The sequence below is a fragment of the Panthera uncia genome, assembly GCF_023721935.1.
Source record: "Panthera uncia isolate 11264 chromosome B3 unlocalized genomic scaffold, Puncia_PCG_1.0 HiC_scaffold_1, whole genome shotgun sequence".
Lineage (NCBI taxonomy): Eukaryota > Metazoa > Chordata > Mammalia > Carnivora > Felidae > Panthera > Panthera uncia.
Genome location: NW_026057582.1, coordinates 4,625,212 through 4,643,107, shown reverse-complemented (window position 1 = coordinate 4,643,107; position 17,896 = coordinate 4,625,212). Strand labels below are relative to the sequence as shown.

Sequence of the window (17,896 nt, the reverse complement as noted above, 5' to 3'; positions counted from 1 at the left end):
CCCCTCCCCTCCCCTCCCCTTCCCCGGACCCTCAGCTGCTCCCGAGAGGCGCCTTCCGCTCCCACGCCCGGCGCGCAGGCCGGACTCTGCCCGCGGCTGCGCTCCCCGTGCTCCCCGCGCTCGCCTCGGTGGGGCGGGACTTGGGCGGCACGTAGGGTCCGCGTGTGCAGGCTCCGCGCCGCCGGGGCCTGTCACCGCGCTGCCGGCGAGGTCCTCGCTTCCCTCCCCCGCCCCCCGCAGCACGTCGGGGCGAGGGTCCGCGAGGTTTTGTAGATTGCTCTTAACCCTTTACGTTTGGGGAAGTTTCAGTTTGCCACGGGTTCGGCGCGTTGCAAATAGGTCGGTTATCTACGCGACTGGGGACGTTTGTCACTAAATAAAGTCGAGTACTGTAAGTCTTTGCACGAATTTTAGTTGACAGAAGGCCATCTACTTTCTTTCCCCGTGAAGAGATTCTACGAAGCCAAAGAAAATATCTAGAGCGAAAGGGACTTACTGCATGTTGATGATTTTTTTTTTTTTTTTTTAACTTTATAACCATGGAAAAGCTGGCTTTTTCTCCGGTGGGCATCTTGTTCTTTTTTTCACACGCTATCTAGTTAAATTGCCGGGATAGTAACTACACTGAGAATGATCCTGCCATGGCTAGTTAATTTTCTATTTGTGAAGATCGTCACACGTAGTACCAAGTTTGTGTTGTAGAATCCTTCTCCCAGGATTACTTTACCGCTGTCTCATAAATTCTCAGAATTGGACGGAGCCTCCAAGCGCGATGACCCTTGAGTATTAAAAGATCGTTAACAATTGAGAGGAACAAATGAAGCGCGAGGTGATAAGGCCGGTAGGGAACGCTGGTCTGGTCGTAGCTCCTGCAAGCCCCGAGCCGAGCTAGCTAACCTCGGACGGATCTGGGACTCCGAGGACCGAGCAAAGGGATCCGAGTTGCTGCCAGAATTCGATAGCAGGTATTAATAGGCGCTGCTGTTCTGGATTTCAGAGTGTCTTGTGGAGGTCTTAGGAGTTTGGGTTTAGTCGGAGGTACGTGTTTACGTGAGACCTGTCCACCAACTTACTTGATGGTTGTCAGAGCACCTTCTGTAGATTCTGGTGGCTTAAGAATGAGCGCATGTACACCGATCATGTGGAAACTAAAAGCCATGTTTTTCCATTAATATGAATTCTTACTGAATTTTGCTGGAATCAGGGTACTATTTGAAATTAGGTATTAGATACCTAAAGATACGCCCACCACATAAAAGTAAATTTACTTTTTCTCACAGTGAGGACATGTTGGTTTTACAGGAATTTAGAAAACCAGGGCGTTATATATTCTGTCCTTGATCTTACCAAGTTGCTTACCCGCTTTCCCATACCCAGAAAACTTGATAATGGAGGCTTTACTTGATGAAGTGATGCCTATCAAGTCAGCCAGTGGGGCAGGGGGTGGGGGGGCATTTGAGGGGCCTGACTAATGGGAGGTAATTTACAATTAAGTCAGCGTTGAAAAGTCATTATTTCCCCTGTAAGTGGCTGCTTACAGAGTTGAACAGTTTGGGGTTATTTTAATGCCCATTTCCTTTCAGAGTTAGTTGTCTGCATAACAGAGTACTCTGTACATAAAGCTGATTATAAATATTTGATGGCAATAACATAGTATGGCCTGTTTCCTCAGACATGTTTTGTGGTAAGCTATCCCTCTTCCTTGTCCTTGTGGTTTGGAATTAACACCAAAGAGACGCTAAATAGTTTGTGATTAACTGTGCACGTCCCAAGTACAGATTCTGAATATAGTGTAATCTTTGGAACTGATATAAGGAGATAATTGATAGTAGGTGAAGAAATCAAAGCAGGTTCACTGTTAGGCTGAATTTCTACGTGTCCGTGTGCTGACTGGTAGGCAATATGCTCAGTGCTTTCACCACCAAATCTCATTTGATCCCAGGCATGAGAGTTTTAACTACAGTGTGGTTTCATGAAAAGTCCTTTAGATTGGAAATGAGCTGTGACGTGACAGTTTTGCCCAAGTCCAAGCTTAGTTACGTGAAGTCTTCATAAAAATAATTGTACACAGGGTATTCTCAGAGCTCTAGTTATTCGCTAGTACCTCTTAGTTAAAAAAAAAAAAAAAAAAAAAGTAGTGGGAGCCAGCATGTTTGTGGAAGCCAAATCTGGATTTTATGGGTTTCTGTTGCTTGTATGCCGTCTTACTTTAATTTCCCACAGAGTAACAACAATCTGTGTGATTGGCATCTTTTTAATGGAGTGACAGCAAAGGAATCTACTGGTTCTATACTAGAGTAGTTTTAGACTTGAAAGGTCCTTAGAAATCAACTTTTTTGTTTCCTCTTTTAACTGGTGTAATTCACTTGGGCACAGTTCAGTGGCTTCCACTATACTCACCAGGTTGTACAGCCATCACCGCTAGCTAATTCCAGAATATTTCCATCATCCCAGAAAGAAACCCCATTAGCAATCACTCCCAGTTTTCCTCTGCCCCCTCCCTGCCCCCCAGGCCCTGGCAACCACTAATCTACTTTGTGTTTCTCTGGATTTGTCCATTCTGGACATTTCATTTAAATGGAATCCTACATTCTGTGGTCTCGTGTGTCTGACTTAGTCTGTTTTCAAGTTTCATCCACATTGTAGAACGTACTTTATTCCTTTTTAAGGCTGAATAGTTTTCCATTGTGTAGATACTAGAGCAGGACCTGCTTAAATTTGCAGATGAGAAGATGTAGGCCCAGTAAGGCTACATACGCTATGTATGTTTCAGTATTTCATCGCTCTTCAGTTGTGTCTTGAACATCCTTAATCCATTGCTTTAAGGCGGTGTTTACTTTTGTTTTTTTTTTCCCCTGGCAGTATGACTAATGAACATTGCCATGTTGCTAGATTTAGGGCACAGTCTGAGATGTCTGTTTTTCCCTAAATTGTCATCATTATTGTATGGGAGTGACATCCTATTTTATAGAGCTTACTGTATGCTAAACCACTTAATCATTGGGCCGAATAGGGAAGCTCATGATAAAAGCTGAGTATTTAAGACATTTAGTGTTGAGAAAAGACTAAGAAGGCTTTAAAATCTTGAGGTTTCGGGTATGCAGAAATTATGACCTTCACTCAAGGCGTTGGTATTTTAATTATCTTATGTTAGACCAAATATAGAAGTGCTTTGTACTGGATTGAGTAAAACATCTAAGACTCGAAAACCGTTGATGTTAAAATCAGTAGATTGAAAGAAAGTTGGAAAGTATTTAATTTTCTCTCAGTTCTACATGTTAAGAAGTTCAGGTTTGCTAAAAGTTACTAGTCCTGACCATTTGCCACTCCTGTGGGTTTTCCACCTCGTCCTTTTTTATCTGCTGTTTATCTTTAACTGAGATGCTGTGCATAGAAATTCCCATAGAGCCAAGCTAGGGAAGCCCTCCAAAGTGATCTTGTCAACCTTGCGACCTACATAGGGCAGGCGAAGTCACGGATCCTGATTCCTGACCTGGTAGTCCTGAAAGCCTGGCTTGCTGGCACAGACTGTCCCCAGGTTACTCGCCTTTCCTTTTCCTCCCACTGTCAACCACTGACTCCCCCTGGTGGGAAAGGAAAAGTCTGTATCAGGAAAAGGTCGGTACCTACAACTAGCATTTTAGGCTCTTGAAAGAGAATAAATGAAGTAATAATTTAGAAAACGTACGCTAGACTCCTGGACAGATACTTACAAAAGGCTTTTTATTTTTTGTTGTTGTTGAAGTCTGCTTAGTAAGGTGGGTTGGTTTTAAGGCTGAGACATTTAGGGCCTGTTATGAGTATAAACAATTATTAGAATGAACATTTCTTAAGCTCTGCATTCCTGTGTTAACCCCTGATCCGCTCTTCCCGGGGGACCATTCTCTGAACTCTGCTTTTACTCCTTCCCATACATGTAGGACCTAAAAGTGAAAACTTACAATTTTTACATCTGAATATTTACCAGTGGGTTGTATTCTATAGTATTGTTGGGTAAACATTCAAATCTCGTATTTTAAAATTTGGCATCTGAAACACTGTTTGGAGGTTGACGGTAATAATTTCATTACGGTTCGTGGAACATTAGGAAGATGTGCTGCGTAGGTTTGGAAGTTAGTTGACTGTACTGTATGAGTTGGTACTTGTCTATGTGTGGGGGACTTAATGACACAGGAGAACAGTTTCCTATTCCTGAGTACCTTATGTTAGTAGGTCCCGTTCTGTTTAACTTTGTGGGTAATTATCAATAATAGCAAGCCTGGGTTTCTGGGAATCATTAGTAACAAGCATCAGATTTCCTCTTTAGAGGGCACTGACCAAAGTATCTTCGTTGGAATCTTAACGTCTGACCTTGGTTTCTTTGTCAAATGACTTAGAGTTGGGGGATCCCTAACAGCATTTTCAGTTCCTTTAGAACAAAGAAATTCTACTTTCTGAACTCCTGCGTGACAGTAGGGAGATACACTCACTTTCTTAAAGCAGAACTCTAATTTTAAAGTGATCTGGTGAATGAGGTATTAGGAACTTGAGTGAAATTCTTTTTTTCTTCCTACTTTTTTTTTCTTAAGTTCATTCATTTATTTTGAGAGAGAGGGAGAGAGAGAACACGCGCGCGCACGTTCATGCCTGTGAGCAGGGGAGAGGGAGAGAGAATCCGAAGCAGGCTCTGTACCGTCAGCTCAGAGCCCGATGTGGGGCTGGAACTCACCAACTACGAGATTATGACTTGAGCTTAACCAGCTGAGCCACCCAGCTTCCCCAATGAGTAAAAAAAAAATTTTAGAGGTATTTTTTTTTCTTTTTTTTTTTTTTTTTTTGGAGTGAGAGAGAGAGCAAGCGAGCAGGGCAGGGGCAGAGAGAGGGAGACACAGAATCCGAAGCAGGCTCCAGGCTCTGAGTTGTCAACACAAAACCCAATGCTGGGCCCCATCCCACGAACCATGAGATCGTGACCTGAGCCAGAGTTAGACTCTTAACCGACCGAGCCACCCTGGTGGCTTAGTCAGAGTGCCCTTAGAGTGCCCCTGACTAAAATTCTTAATAACCATGAAATCACTTTGGTCTTACACAGTGGTCTCAGATACGATTAAACATGAAGACAATGTAAATAGTTGCGATGGACTCTTTTTTTCTTGGGTAAACGATTTCCCTTGAATGTAAGAAGTGTGCAGTAGGGAAGGAGCCTGCTATAGGCGTGCTGGAAGCACTTCTGTTGGAACCTGGACCACGTCTCTTGTGGTGGTGGTGGTGGTCCCCCCTCACCCATTTTTTTTTTTTTTTAATTTTTTTTTTTTTAACATTTATTTATTTTTGAGACAGAGAGAGACAGAGCATGAACGGGGGGAGAGGCAGAGAGAGAGGGAGACACAGAATCGGAAGCAGGCTCCAGGCTCTGGGCCATCAGCCCAGAGCCCGACGCGGGGCTCGAACTCACGGACCACGAGATCGTGACCCGAGCCGAAGTCGGACGCTCAACTGACTGAGCCACCCAGGCGCCCCTCACCCATTTTTTTTTAATGTTTATTTATTTTTGAGAGAGAGAGAGACAGAGACCAAGTGCGAGGGGGAGAGGGAGAGAGAGAAAGGGAGATACAGAATCCCAAGCAGGCTCTGAGCTGTCAGTGCAGAGCCTGACGTGGGGCTCGAACCCACCAATGGTGAGATCATGACCTGAGCCGAAGTCGGATGCATAACTGACTGAGCCACCCAGGCGCCCCGGACCCTGTTTCTTCTAGGAGAGTCACAAAGTACAGAATTTCTGGTACCTCACAGCCTTTTTGTGGGTCTCCACTCCATCCTCCCTTTTCCTTCTAGGTCTTCTAGCTCATAAGCACCCAAAAGCCTTGAGGGATGGGAGCCGCAGCCACTTCTCCAAATTGACAATTGGCTTTTCATTTCTTGTTTTGTTGGTAACTCACTCACAGTTGGTGCTAGTGCTGATGGCTCCTGTATTAATCTTAACAAGGACTATGTGCAGACTTCTGGATTTCACCTCTGGGGATCTAGGCACACACTATCTATACCTTTCTGAATTTTCTAAGACTTAAATCAGATGGCTTCATTCACTCCCCTGCTTTAAAACCCTTCCAGCTCAACCGTGTGAATATATTTAATGCAACCAAACTGTAGACTTTAAAATGGTTACAGTGGGGTACCCGGGTGGCCCAGTCGTGAGTCTGTGAGTTCGAGCCCCATGTCGGGCTTTGTGCTGACAGCTCGGTGCCTGGAGCCTGCTTTGGATTCTGTGTCTCCCTCTCTCTCTGCCCCTCCCCCTCTCATGCTCTCTGTCTCTCTCTGTCTCAAAAATAAATGAACATTTAAAAAAATGTTTAATGGTTTGGTAAGTATGTTTGTGTTTACACACACACGTACACATGTCCTGCAGATTCTCATCACGCTGCTTAAAGCCCAAACTCCTTATGATGAGGCCACACATGATCGGGCCCGTGCTTTCCTTTCCTGCTTCCTCTCCCTTTATGCTCCAGCCATACCAGCCTTCTTTCCGTTCCTCGAACTTGTTCCTTTGCTCTTACCTCTGCTTCCAGTGCGGGGACCCCACATGTTCCACATTCTTGTGTTGCGTCGTTTTTCACATTTCAGCTCTGAGGCCTTCCTGGTCCTCCACTCTGACTCTCCTAATTCTGTTTGAGTCTCTTTGGAGCACTATCTGAAATTATCTTGCTTTTTTCTTTAACTTGCTTCTGTCTGCTTCCTCTAGAGAGTAAGTTTGGGGCCTGTAACCCTGCAGCCTTAGTATAACACTAGGTGTATAGGAGGTTCTTGGTAAATAACTGAGTGCATGGAAATTGCACAGTAAGGTAGAATCATGGCCTAGAGACCAGAATACCATCATCATCCATGACTGCATAGGTGGAAAAGAAGCATGAAGGGTGAGGCGAGGGCAGAGGAGTGTTCCCTTTTTAGGAAAGGCGTGGACTTCAGTCAATCCTACTTTCAAATCCTAGGCCTGCCGCTTAACTATGCTTCTTCCAGTACATGACTTGACATTTCTGAGGCTTATTTCTTAGACCAAAGACACGGGGTTAATATCTTCAAGGTTTTGTTTGCCTTGAGGAATATGGCAGTTGCAGCATGAAGCCAGGTATGCAGTAAATGACAGTATCCTGTCTTTCTCTATTAGTGGGGAAGGAGTGGAAACAGCCTGTGAGTGATTTCTGCCTGTTGCTTAGCACTGGATCTCAAATAGCTAGCGCTCCCCCCTTTCCCCAGCAAAGGTTTGGGTGATAGCAGTGGTCAGTCGATAATGTCGTTTTTGTCGTAAGTCACGTCGAAGGGTCAGACCAGAGTTGACGACCTGAGATGAAAGGTGTGGAGGAACAAGATCTAGCCAACCTGGGTAAATAAGTAAGTGGGTAAATACACGTGTGCCTTGGTGAAAATAGAAAATCAGGATCCCAGGGGGAAAAAGGAAGCCTCAGGGCCAACCCTCATGAGCTCCCTGTGGGTCAAGGTGGAAAGGGAAACAGTGCTACTGCTGATCTAAGATGAGGAAAGCTTCCAGAGAAGTCCAGCCTTTCTGAGGACTGAATTCTAAAACACTGCTTGTACGTGAAGAGGCCCACTGAGTGATGATGTGCAGCTTCCAAACCAGCTTGGTGTCCAGAATTTCACGTGGTGTTTTAGGACAGGTGAAGACTTAAAATGTAAGCTAATTGAAGGCGATTCTGGATTTTCCACGGCCTTTCCGTGCATACTCCAGTTGAACAGAAGTTCACCATTCCTTAAAAAATCATCAAGCGTAGGACCTACTATTATTCCCCTTACACCCAGGAGGGTCGGGGACGTGGGATGGTGTTTGGGCTCCCTCCTTGCTGTGCTCCAGACATAGTGGCTGCCATTTAAAGCTTTCCCTGGCTTCAGCCTTAGAGATGGTCTGTCTTTTTTTTCAGAAACGAGGAAAGCAAGTAAGGCTTAGTAACAGGAATGAAAGGTCTCTTGCAGGAAAGAGGCTTGGGCTTTGGAGAGCAGACTGGATGTAGATGGAGGGTGAGAGGTGGGCAAAGCTACAAGTTTGTAGCTACCACGTAGCTTTTCTTGCACATTGACATTGAATAACTTGTTGTGAGAGGGCTGGTTTGGTTGGAGTGGGAGGGCAGGTGAGTCTCCACAGGGTTTTTTTTTTGTGTCTTTGTTTTTTTTTTTTTCTTCTAAAGAAAGGGCACCTACTTGAGCAGGGAAGAGGGGCAGAGAGTGAATTTTTAAAAAAATTTGTTAACGTTTATTCAGTTTTGAGAGACAGCATGAGTGGGGGAGGGACAGAGAGAGAGGGGAGATGCAGAATCCAAAGTGGGCTCCAGGCTCTGAGTTGTCAGTGCAGAGCTCCATGTGGGGCGCAAACCGATGAACCATGAGATCGTGACTTGGGCGGAAGTTGGCCGCTTAACAGACTGAGCTACCTAGGCACCCCTGGATGGGGAAGGGAGGAGAGCAGAGAGAGAGACACAGACAGACAGACAGAGACAGACACTTACGAAGGCTTCACACTCAGCCCAGAGCCTGACTCAGGGCTTGAGCCCATGATCCTGGGATCATGATATGAGCAGAAATCAAGAGTCAGACACTCAACCTACCAAGCCACCCACCCAAGTGCCCAAGCTCCACTTTTTACACCTCTTACCTGGACCTAGGACCTGTAGAGTGCTTCCAGCCTTTCCAAATATTTAGCTACTTAATCCTGTCCTTTTTTTTTTTTTTTTTTAAATATATTTGAGTCTTTATTCAAAGTTTTTAGTTTTTTGTTTTTGTTTTTGTTTTTTTTTTAAGTACTATCTACTCCCCCACCGTGGGACTCGAACTCACTGCCCCAAGAGAGAGTCACGTGCTCCACTGACTGAGCTGCTAGCCAGGGCCCCAGTCCTACTATTTGTAAATTATTTTGAGTCTCTTTGCTTTGCCTCTCAAACTAGGATGGGAGTGATGAGTGCTTTGGTGATGTAGAAGAAAACTGAGCAGTTGGGAGGTAGGGTTAGGACAGAGGCGTATTTATAGATATTTATATAAGTTCCCTCTTATCTGTGGGGGTGCATTCCAAGACCCCCAGCGGAGGCCTGAAACCACGCATGCCTAAAACTACTGATGAAGAGTAACTAATGATAGAACAGTTACAACCTTTGGCTGTAATAAAAGTTATGTGGATGTGGTTTCTGTCTTAAAATGTCTCACAGGGGGCGCCTGGGTGGCTCAGTGAGTTGAGCGTCCGACTCTTGATTTGGGCTCAGGTCATGATCCCAGGATTGTGGGGATTGAGCCCCACGTAGCGCTCTGTGCTGACGGTGTGAATCTTGCTTGAGATTCTCTCCCTCTCCCTCTGCCCCTCCACCCCCTCTAAAATTAAAAAAAAAAACAAAACGTCTGTAACTGTCTGTGGTGGTACTGTACTCGTCCTTTATTTATTTATTTTTTTAACTATTTATTTATTTTTGAGGGGCAGAGAGAGAGGGAAACAGAGAATCCGATGCAGGCTGCAGTCTCTGACCCGTCAGCACAGAGCCCGATGCAGGACTCGAACTCACAAACTGCGAGATCATGACCTGAGCCGAAGTCAGATGCTTAACTGACTGAGCCACCCAGGCGTCCCTCACCCTTCTTACAATGGTGTGAGATGATGAAAGGCGTGTCTGAGGAGCAGATGAGGAGAGGGACCCAGGGCATGAGCCACAGTGTGAGGCTACCCTTGGCCCTTTGACCAAACCTCGGGAAGATCATCTGCTTCCAAACCATTTGAATACAAAGTGTGTATGTACCCCATTTACGGGTGGAATTGGCTAGATTTTGTTTTTTCTTCCCTTCCATCTTAGGTCACTTTACTTCATTCTGTCGGTTGTAGGTCATATGCGGGTGGCCACCGTTCATGGGTGCTGGAGTAACCTGATCCCAGTTTCGACTGGAAGTTCTCATTACGCCTTTTCCTACCACACTACCCCCCTTTGAAGCAGTGACCTGTGTTCTCCGCTTTTTCCAAATAGGAACTGTGAAATTTGGCTTTAATTTGCTTTTTTTGTGCAGTTGTGTTCTGGTTCTCAGGATTCTAAATTTAAATCAAACCCGTTATAGAGACTCACTGCGGTGAGACTTCGCTTGCCTCCCTGAAACCGTGCAGAGAGAATTAGCTAAGTCCCGGCTTCAGGGAACACTCCAGAGGGGCATCTATATGTGCAGCAATTTGTAGAGGAGATTTAGATATTTTTGCTTCGTGAGTCTGCTTGGCCCAGGTGTGTATTTGATATTACACACCAGCCAGTAGGCATCCGTAACATACTTGACATTCAGAGCAGATCAGTTAATACTTTCCCCCTCCACAGGGCAAACCTGTTTCAGTAGTAATTATGAAATGAAACATTAAAATAGTGGCCAGTGCAGAGAGTGAATTTTTTCTTTATTTGAATACATAACAGCAAAACATTTTTTAATAAAACCGTACAAAAAGAAATAATACATTTCACTAATGTGTTTTTTGAACTAAGGGGCAAACACATATGTACTTACTGCCTGTAAATGTATTATATCATAAATTTATAGTTGGCAAAAACTCCCCAAAGTTTTCTTTTGCAAAAATGAGATTAAATGACCAGAAAATAGCAGACATTGACATTCTTTGATCTGTTGCATTAGTGTGTGTCCAGTTCTTGGAGAAAATGAGGCAAACATTGTCTTTGATTTCTCGGACCATAAAACCTAGCATCTTTTGTCATTTCTGTAGCAGCTTTTTTTTTTTTAATGTGATTTTTTTTCTATATAAATAGTTTATTTCCTGACATTTTGTTGTTTAATCCTTAATGGCCCTTTTGATGATTTCTGTGTGCTGGTGGTCTTCAAGGAGTTTAGCAAGTTAACTTTCGTGTAATGCTCTTTACTAAGGAATAAGTAACAAATGTAATAACATGAAGTTTAAATACATATTATGAAAGCATACAGCAATTATTTAGAAAGACCCAACAAAAGATCTTACGAGGCCAGAATATTGTCACTGACACTGTTGAGAACTGCAGGTGTAGAGTGGTCATCAAAAGCAGATTGTCTTGGGGCGCCTGGGTGGCGCAGTCGGTTAAGCGTCCGACTTCAGCCAGGTCACGATCTCGCGGTCTGTGAGTTCGAGCCCCGCGTCAGGCTCTGGGCCGATGGCTCGGAGCCTGGAGCCTGTTTCCGATTCTGTGTCTCCCTCTCTCTCTGCCCCTCCCCCGTTCATGCTCTGTCTCTCTCTGTCCCAAAAATAAATTAAAAAACGTTGAAAAAAAAAAATTAAAAAAAAAGCAGATTGTCTTTAATCCGTGTGATTGTGGTCTGCAACACGCGCAGACCACGTGGTTATTGTCTATATTCGGTACAGACTGCCTTGACTGTGTGTCACTTTCACTTGGTAAGTGACTGAGTACAATGCTCGCCAGACAAAGCTAGTTTTCTTCCTGCATCTGGGCAGAATTCCTTAGGTCTCCTTTGCAAAAACGTCTTCCTCATTCACTGAATGTTGAAATCACTCAGATGTTCATTCTGAGCCATCTCCTCTCTCTGTTTTCTCCAATAGATAGTATTATAATAGATTTCTCTGGCTTTTTTTTAATTTATTTAAAAAAAAATTTTTTTTTTTAATATTTATTTATTTTTGAGAGACAGAGTGAGACAAAGTGAGACTGGGGGAGGGGCAGAGAGAGAGGGAGAGACAGAATCGGAAACAGGCTTCAGGCTCTGAGCTGTCAGCACAGAGCCTGACGCGGGGCTCGAACCCACAGACTGTGAGATCATGACCTGAGCCGAAGTCGGACGCTCAACTGACCGAGCCACCCCGGCGCCCCATATTTCTCTGGCTTTAAACTCCGTCCACATGCCAATAATGTGCATGTAGTTCTCTTAGCTTTGATTTCTTTTATCCTCACATCTGCATATCCTAGTATCTCCTTGAAGTCTGTCCACTAGGTGTCTCACAGATACCTCAGATTAAAGCAGAATTCCAGGTCCTCTGTACACGTCTTTCCCCCATCGTTCTCTAACTTGGCTGATGGCATCCTCCCAGAAATGCAAGCAAGAGACTCAGAAGGCCTGCTTAACATCCTTAACGACCCCCACCCACCCATCTGATTCATAACCCAGGCATGTGTAGTCCTCCTCCAAAATAAAACTTGAATGGGTGGCTCATGTAGTTAAGCATCTGACTTCAGCTTAGGTCACGATCTCACCTTCATGGGTTCGAGCCCCACGTAGGTGGCATATGTGCACACCGTTCATAGCATTATTCACAGCAGCCAAAAGGTGGAACCAACTCATGTGTCCATCAGTAGATGGATGGATAAACAAAATGTGTGTACACACGGGAATATTGTTCGGCCATGAAAAAGAATGGGATTTTTGTATATGCTGTAACATGGATGGACTTTGAAAACATTGTGCTCAGTGAAAACACCAGATGTGGAAGGACAGATACTGTTCGATTCCATTTATAGAAGATATCTGGAGGGGCGCCTGGGTGCCTCAGTCAGTTGAGTGTCCAACTCTAGATTTCGGCTCAGGTTCACAATCCCAGGGTTGTGGGATCAAGCCCTGCATCCCGCTCTGCACTGAGTGTGGAGCCTGCTTAAGATTGTCATTCCCTCCCCCCCACTCCTTCCCTCTCCCCCTCTTCTTCCTCCCCTCCCCGCTCACTCTTGCTCTCTCTCGTGCTCTCCAAAATAAAATCAAAATAAAAACTTCCAAAAAAGTTACCTGGGATAGGCAAATTTGTAGAAACAGGAAGTAGAATAGAGGTTACCGGGGGAAGGGGGCAGTTACTGTTAATGGGCACCAAGTTTCTGTTGGGGATGATGAAATTTCAGGTATACATAGTAGTGATATATAATGTAAATATATGCATGTATATTGAGTGTGAATATACCTACTGCCACTGATTGCACATTTATGGTGGATAAATTGGTTACAGTGGTTAAAATGGTTACATTTACAGATGACTAAAATGATCAACATTATATTAGTGTCTATTTGATGAAAAAGTTTTTTAAAAAAATAAAAAGGAAACCATGAAAATGGGAGTGGGGGAGGCTGGCAGGGTGGGTTTGGCTCACTGGCTGTACTCGGGGATTGTAAAACTCGTCAGTCTCTACTTACACTCATTTCATGCATGTTTTGATTGTAGTTCTTAGTGATGTCAGTGACTGTTTTCTGGGCCCTTTGATGTTCTTCAGTGTTCGAGCTGAGAACCAAGTCTGGAGCCTGAGGAAGCATTTCCTCGTTTGACTTGTTTGCGTCCCCCCACGATTCAGACGTTAAAGTCCCCCAGTGTGATCTTATTTGGAGGTGAGGCCTTTGGGAGGTAATTAGGTTATGAGGTGGAGGCCTCGCGATGGGATTGGTGCCCTTGCAAGAAGGGCCACGAAAGAGATGATGGCCATCTCTGCCACGTGACAGCAAGAAGGCTGTTTGCCAGCCGGCAAGAGCGCCCTCACCAGGAACTGAATTGGCTGACGCCTCGATCTGCAGAACCGTGAGCAATAAACACCTGTGTAAGCCTCGCAGTCTGTGGTAGTTGTGCTGCAGCGGCCGCAACCAGGACGGCTCTCTCTCTAGAATAGAAGTTCCGTGAGAGCAGAGGCTTTGGTTTCCGGGGCCTTGGAACGCTGCCAGGGGCATAGGGAGGCCTCAGTTGATGTGTGTTGAACCGTGCAAGGAATGATTCAGCCTGTGACCCTTTAATCCAGGAGCCGAGCTGGCCGGCCACCTTCTGCCCTAGCCTCTCCCGATCAGTAGCTTCCTCAGAGCAGCGGTGATCGTCAGCCTTGCTAGCATCCTTGTAACAGGAGCGCAGAACGTCCGTAAGAAACATAGCTCCCCTGCCCTTCAGAGCATTTCTGTAGCACCCGAAAGTTGATGGAGAAGTTGTGCCTCCATTGGAAGATTGGAAGGTGAAGGAGCGAGGACAGTGCTGGGAAGAAGTTAAAGAATCCGGTTGCAGTGCAGAGTCCCACCTAGCTTTCGAGCTTAGGATCATTAACCACGTCGCCTGGCCTTCCTGAAGGCATGCAGCTATTTTTGCCCTAGGCTGCTTTGTCTGTAAAGAGGTAACCTGGGATGTGTTGTCGAGATCATTCTCGGTCCGAACAACAGGCGTTTGGGCCTAACAGTGAAGTATACACATCTGAGAGTTAGGCTTCCCTGGGTTCACACCTGCCCCTTACTGGACTAGTTATCCCTGAGCCGGCTGCTTAGCGTCTCGGTGCCTCAGCCTTTTCTCCTGGAACGTGAACGACCTCATTTGTCCACTTCCAGGGCGATACGTGCTGTAATTAAAACAGTGGCTCCACGTCAACATTCAGTGACATGTTGGCTGCTATTACTATTTTCTGATTCCTTGCAGTGATGAGTAACGTTTTCTAAGATGAAGCGTGGTAGGAGAAGAGAGACGCTTAAAGTTTAAAAGTGTCCTGTTCTGTGCTTTTCATCGCCAGGAGTGACGGAACATGATAATGACCAAAGGAATCGAGTAAAGCTACCCTCTGTCTGCATCTTGCCCACATACCCTGATGTCAGCCGTGTGTTTAAGCAGCTGAACATAGTTGTTCGGCAGTAACAGCATCTGTAGGGTTTGGTTTGATTTGGTTTTTGGTCTTGTTTTTTAGCTGGTGGAAAGGTAAGAATCGAATAAGCCTGTTTTCACTTTGGAGAGTCCTTTGGTTACAGCTGTTTGTGAAGCATTTTGATGAAGAAGCAGAAATTTTCAGTTAGCAGGCATCTGGGGGCGCCTGGGTGGCTCAGTCGCCTAAGCGTCTGACTTCGGCTCAGGTCATGATCTCGTGGTTCGTGAGTTTGAGCCCCGCGTGGAGCTCTGCGCTGACAGCTCAGAGCCTGGAGCCTGCTTTGGATTCTGTCTCCCCCTCTCTCTCTGTCCCTCCCCCGCTCACACTCAGCATGTCTCTCTCAAAACTAAGTAAACATTAAAAAAAAATGTTAAGTTATACCTCAAGGGTTCACGCCACAGGTGGAAATACATCAACTGTATTTTGTGCATCAGTTGGTCTTTATGGCATACAGGGCATCGTTACATCAGAGAACGGAATTGGAAGGATGAATTAAGAAATTATGATGGTCGTTGAGGTTTGAGATGAGGGTAGGAGCTACCTTGATGGCCATGGGGCAAGGGGAGAAGACCTTTCAAAAATCAGTAGGATTTGCTATCTGGGATGTAGGATATTAATGACGGGGGTCAGTATTCCTTATTTTTTTAACCTGTTGGACTTGTGACGATAAGCCCTATGAGTAGAGATGTGCATTCTTGGAACGTGTATTTATCAGGAGCCAATTATGTGCAGACGGAAGGCCCTGGGATCAGAACTGACCCCGTCCTCGTGGTCTCGCGGGAGAGGCCGACAAAAAGCATAGTGCTGTCATTCTGAACTTGCATGAGCACAGGCCACGGGGTCGGGGTGAAGGGCTGGGAGTCCTTAGAGGAGCTGAAAGGCCATCAAAGCCGGAGCAAAGAGTACAGGGATAGCAGCGAGAACTGGTGGGGCTGGAGTGGGAGGCGGGAGGCCAGCTTCGGGGCGAAGGCTGGGGCAGGAGCTTCCAGTCCGCGGGGCCGCTTCAGGGGTGCGTGTAGGGTAGACAGAGACCAGAAGTCCGAGAGGTGGAGGGAGGAGAAGCCAGTTCCAGAAGTGGGAGCAGCCCCAGGCAAGTGGAGGCGGAGTCAGGAATGGAGAATATCCCAGACCAGCTGAGACGGCCACACTAGCACAGAGGTTTGGCATCGCAGATTTTGGTGACCTTCAAGCAGAAACGGGATTTCAAGAGATGGAGGAGGAAGCCTGGGTGGCTAAGACACGAGGCTTAGCGGCTGTAAATCAGCCGCGTCAGAAGCTGCTCGCGAAAGCCCTTTTTGTAGTTCTTTAACGTATTTGCCCACGCATACATTTTTGCTCCACTAAAAATAATCTTCTGGCGTGTTTCAGATGAAAAAAAAGATATTGACCATGAGACAGTGGTTGAAGAGCAGATCATTGGAGAGAACTCCCCTCCTGATTACTCAGAGTATATGACAGGAAAGAAGCTTCCTCCTGGAGGGATACCCGGCATTGACCTCTCAGACCCCAAACAACTGGCGGAATTTGCTAGGTAAGACGGAAGAACTTGCCTTGCTTTTTAATGGTACAAAGTGCTTGAGTGTCGGCAGCTGTGGTTTTGGTGCCTAAGTTACAAGGGCGGTTTGTATTCTTGCTCTAGGGAAACGTCTGAAAACAAAAGCAGTTAGTTTTATTTTGAGTAGGAACTATGCTGTTAGTGTGAGTGGCACCATTTTAGATCCTTGCAGGCAGAGATGCAGCGAATACTTCTTAATTTCATAATTGATACTGCCTGTGAAAAAACTGCACATAATTTGTTTGGAAGCCGCTGTCTTAACACAACTCCCTCCCCCCACCCCCCCACCCCCCCGCCCGGCGTACATTGTAAATTTGAGGGTATCGTGCCGGACCCAGCTGCAGGGGCCCTGGGCTGCTTCTAGACCTGCGCAGCTGGCCACTGGGAAGGCACGTCCGTTCGTACTGCAGCACGCCATCGGTGAAGCTCCCGGGGTTTTGTTAATTAAAGCTGGCGCGAGAGGATGAGATCAAGCATTTTCAGGGCCAGGACCCCCCGTGACCGTCCAAGGTGAGCAGTCAGGACGATCTGAACCCACTGCAGGTTCGTCTTGTCTGAGACGGGCTGGGTTCCCACAGAAGCCTCGGCCGCTTTTCATGTTGTTTATTTTCCAGTGCCGTTTGGCAGTCGTTATGAGGATGTGAGAACACACTCAAAGACAAACTTGTAAATAAAGTGAAAAGAACTCATAAACTCTGGAGCAGAAGGACTACGTTTTTTCCCAACCTGAGGGTGAATGAAGCCTGGAATAGCCAGGAAATTTAGTTAGGCAGGGACAGGAACAGGAAGAGAGAAATCTTTGTGATCCCACACCATCTGGGAACGGAACGGGGCCCTCTCTTTTCTTTCTCCTGAGAGCAGAGGGGAGTAGATAAGAGCTGGAGGCCCTGGAATGTCCTCGTTTCTCCCAGCCCTGCCGAAAGCAAGGTGGGTAACCTCCTGCCATTCGGGGCCTCCGTTTCACCACGTGTCAGATGTGTTGTCAAAAAGGGGTTTGTGCCCTTTTGTCCTATCCTGTGAAACTGCAGTCGTGGAGAATCCTACGCGTTAGCTTATTTCTGACCGGTCACGGCTTACCCAGAAAAGTTCAGGCTTCTGTCCTCTTGTTGAGGACACTTTGTCCCGGCTGTTGTCGCCTTCATATTTTAAATACTGGTACGTTACTCAAATATTAACTCCATACTTTCCTCCAAAAACGCAAATAAAAATGGAGTCTGTAGATACATAGTCAGCAATGAGATTAGAGTATTTGGACAGATCTGAGTCCGATTTCTTGCCAGTGTTTAGTATTGTCACGTATTTTTAAAGTTAGTCACGTCTCGTTACTGCACTTGGACTTCAGTGAGGATAGGGGCTGCTCTCTCAGGGGTAGAGACACGGAGCATAGGAGTCATGGAAAGCTTGTAGAAGGGGTGGCACGTGATCTGAGCCTTGTAGACGCTCAGATTTGGCGGGCAGACGGGATTTCCTCGGGACTGATGGCTAGTGTGGCATGTGCACAGTGGAAGGTGCGTAGTCAGCCCTCATCCACCATGTGTTCGGAAAAATAGGTTTGGCTGGGAATTCAGATGCTCACAGGGAGACAGTTGGAGTTTAAGAGATCGTTGAGCTCTGTGAGTACTGGGCCAACGTATGTGGACATTTTCAGCGTGAAGCGGGCGGGGGCCAAAGGTGTGTGAACAGTAGAGAAGGGGCTCTGTGATCAGAGGTGGACTTGGAGAGGATTCCGTTTCAGCCGTCTCCAGGCTGGCTTGGTGCAGGT

At 46.0% G+C, this 17,896-nt stretch overlaps 1 protein-coding gene across 3 annotated transcripts in view; it reads left to right on the top strand.

The window, feature by feature from the left end:
* The window catches only part of YY1 (YY1 transcription factor), a 37,974-nt gene that overhangs the window by 5,850 nt on the left and 14,228 nt on the right, over positions 1 to 17,896 (top strand). For all 3 annotated transcript variants that reach the window (XR_007453589.1, XR_007453588.1, XM_049612161.1), the window contains exon 2: positions 15,948 to 16,110. Coding sequence is in view for 1 of the 3 variants with exons in the window: in XM_049612161.1 (XP_049468118.1) it covers positions 15,948 to 16,110 (163 nt within the window). In the remaining 2 variants the exon portion in view is untranslated. The remainder of the gene's footprint in view (positions 1 to 15,947; positions 16,111 to 17,896) is intronic.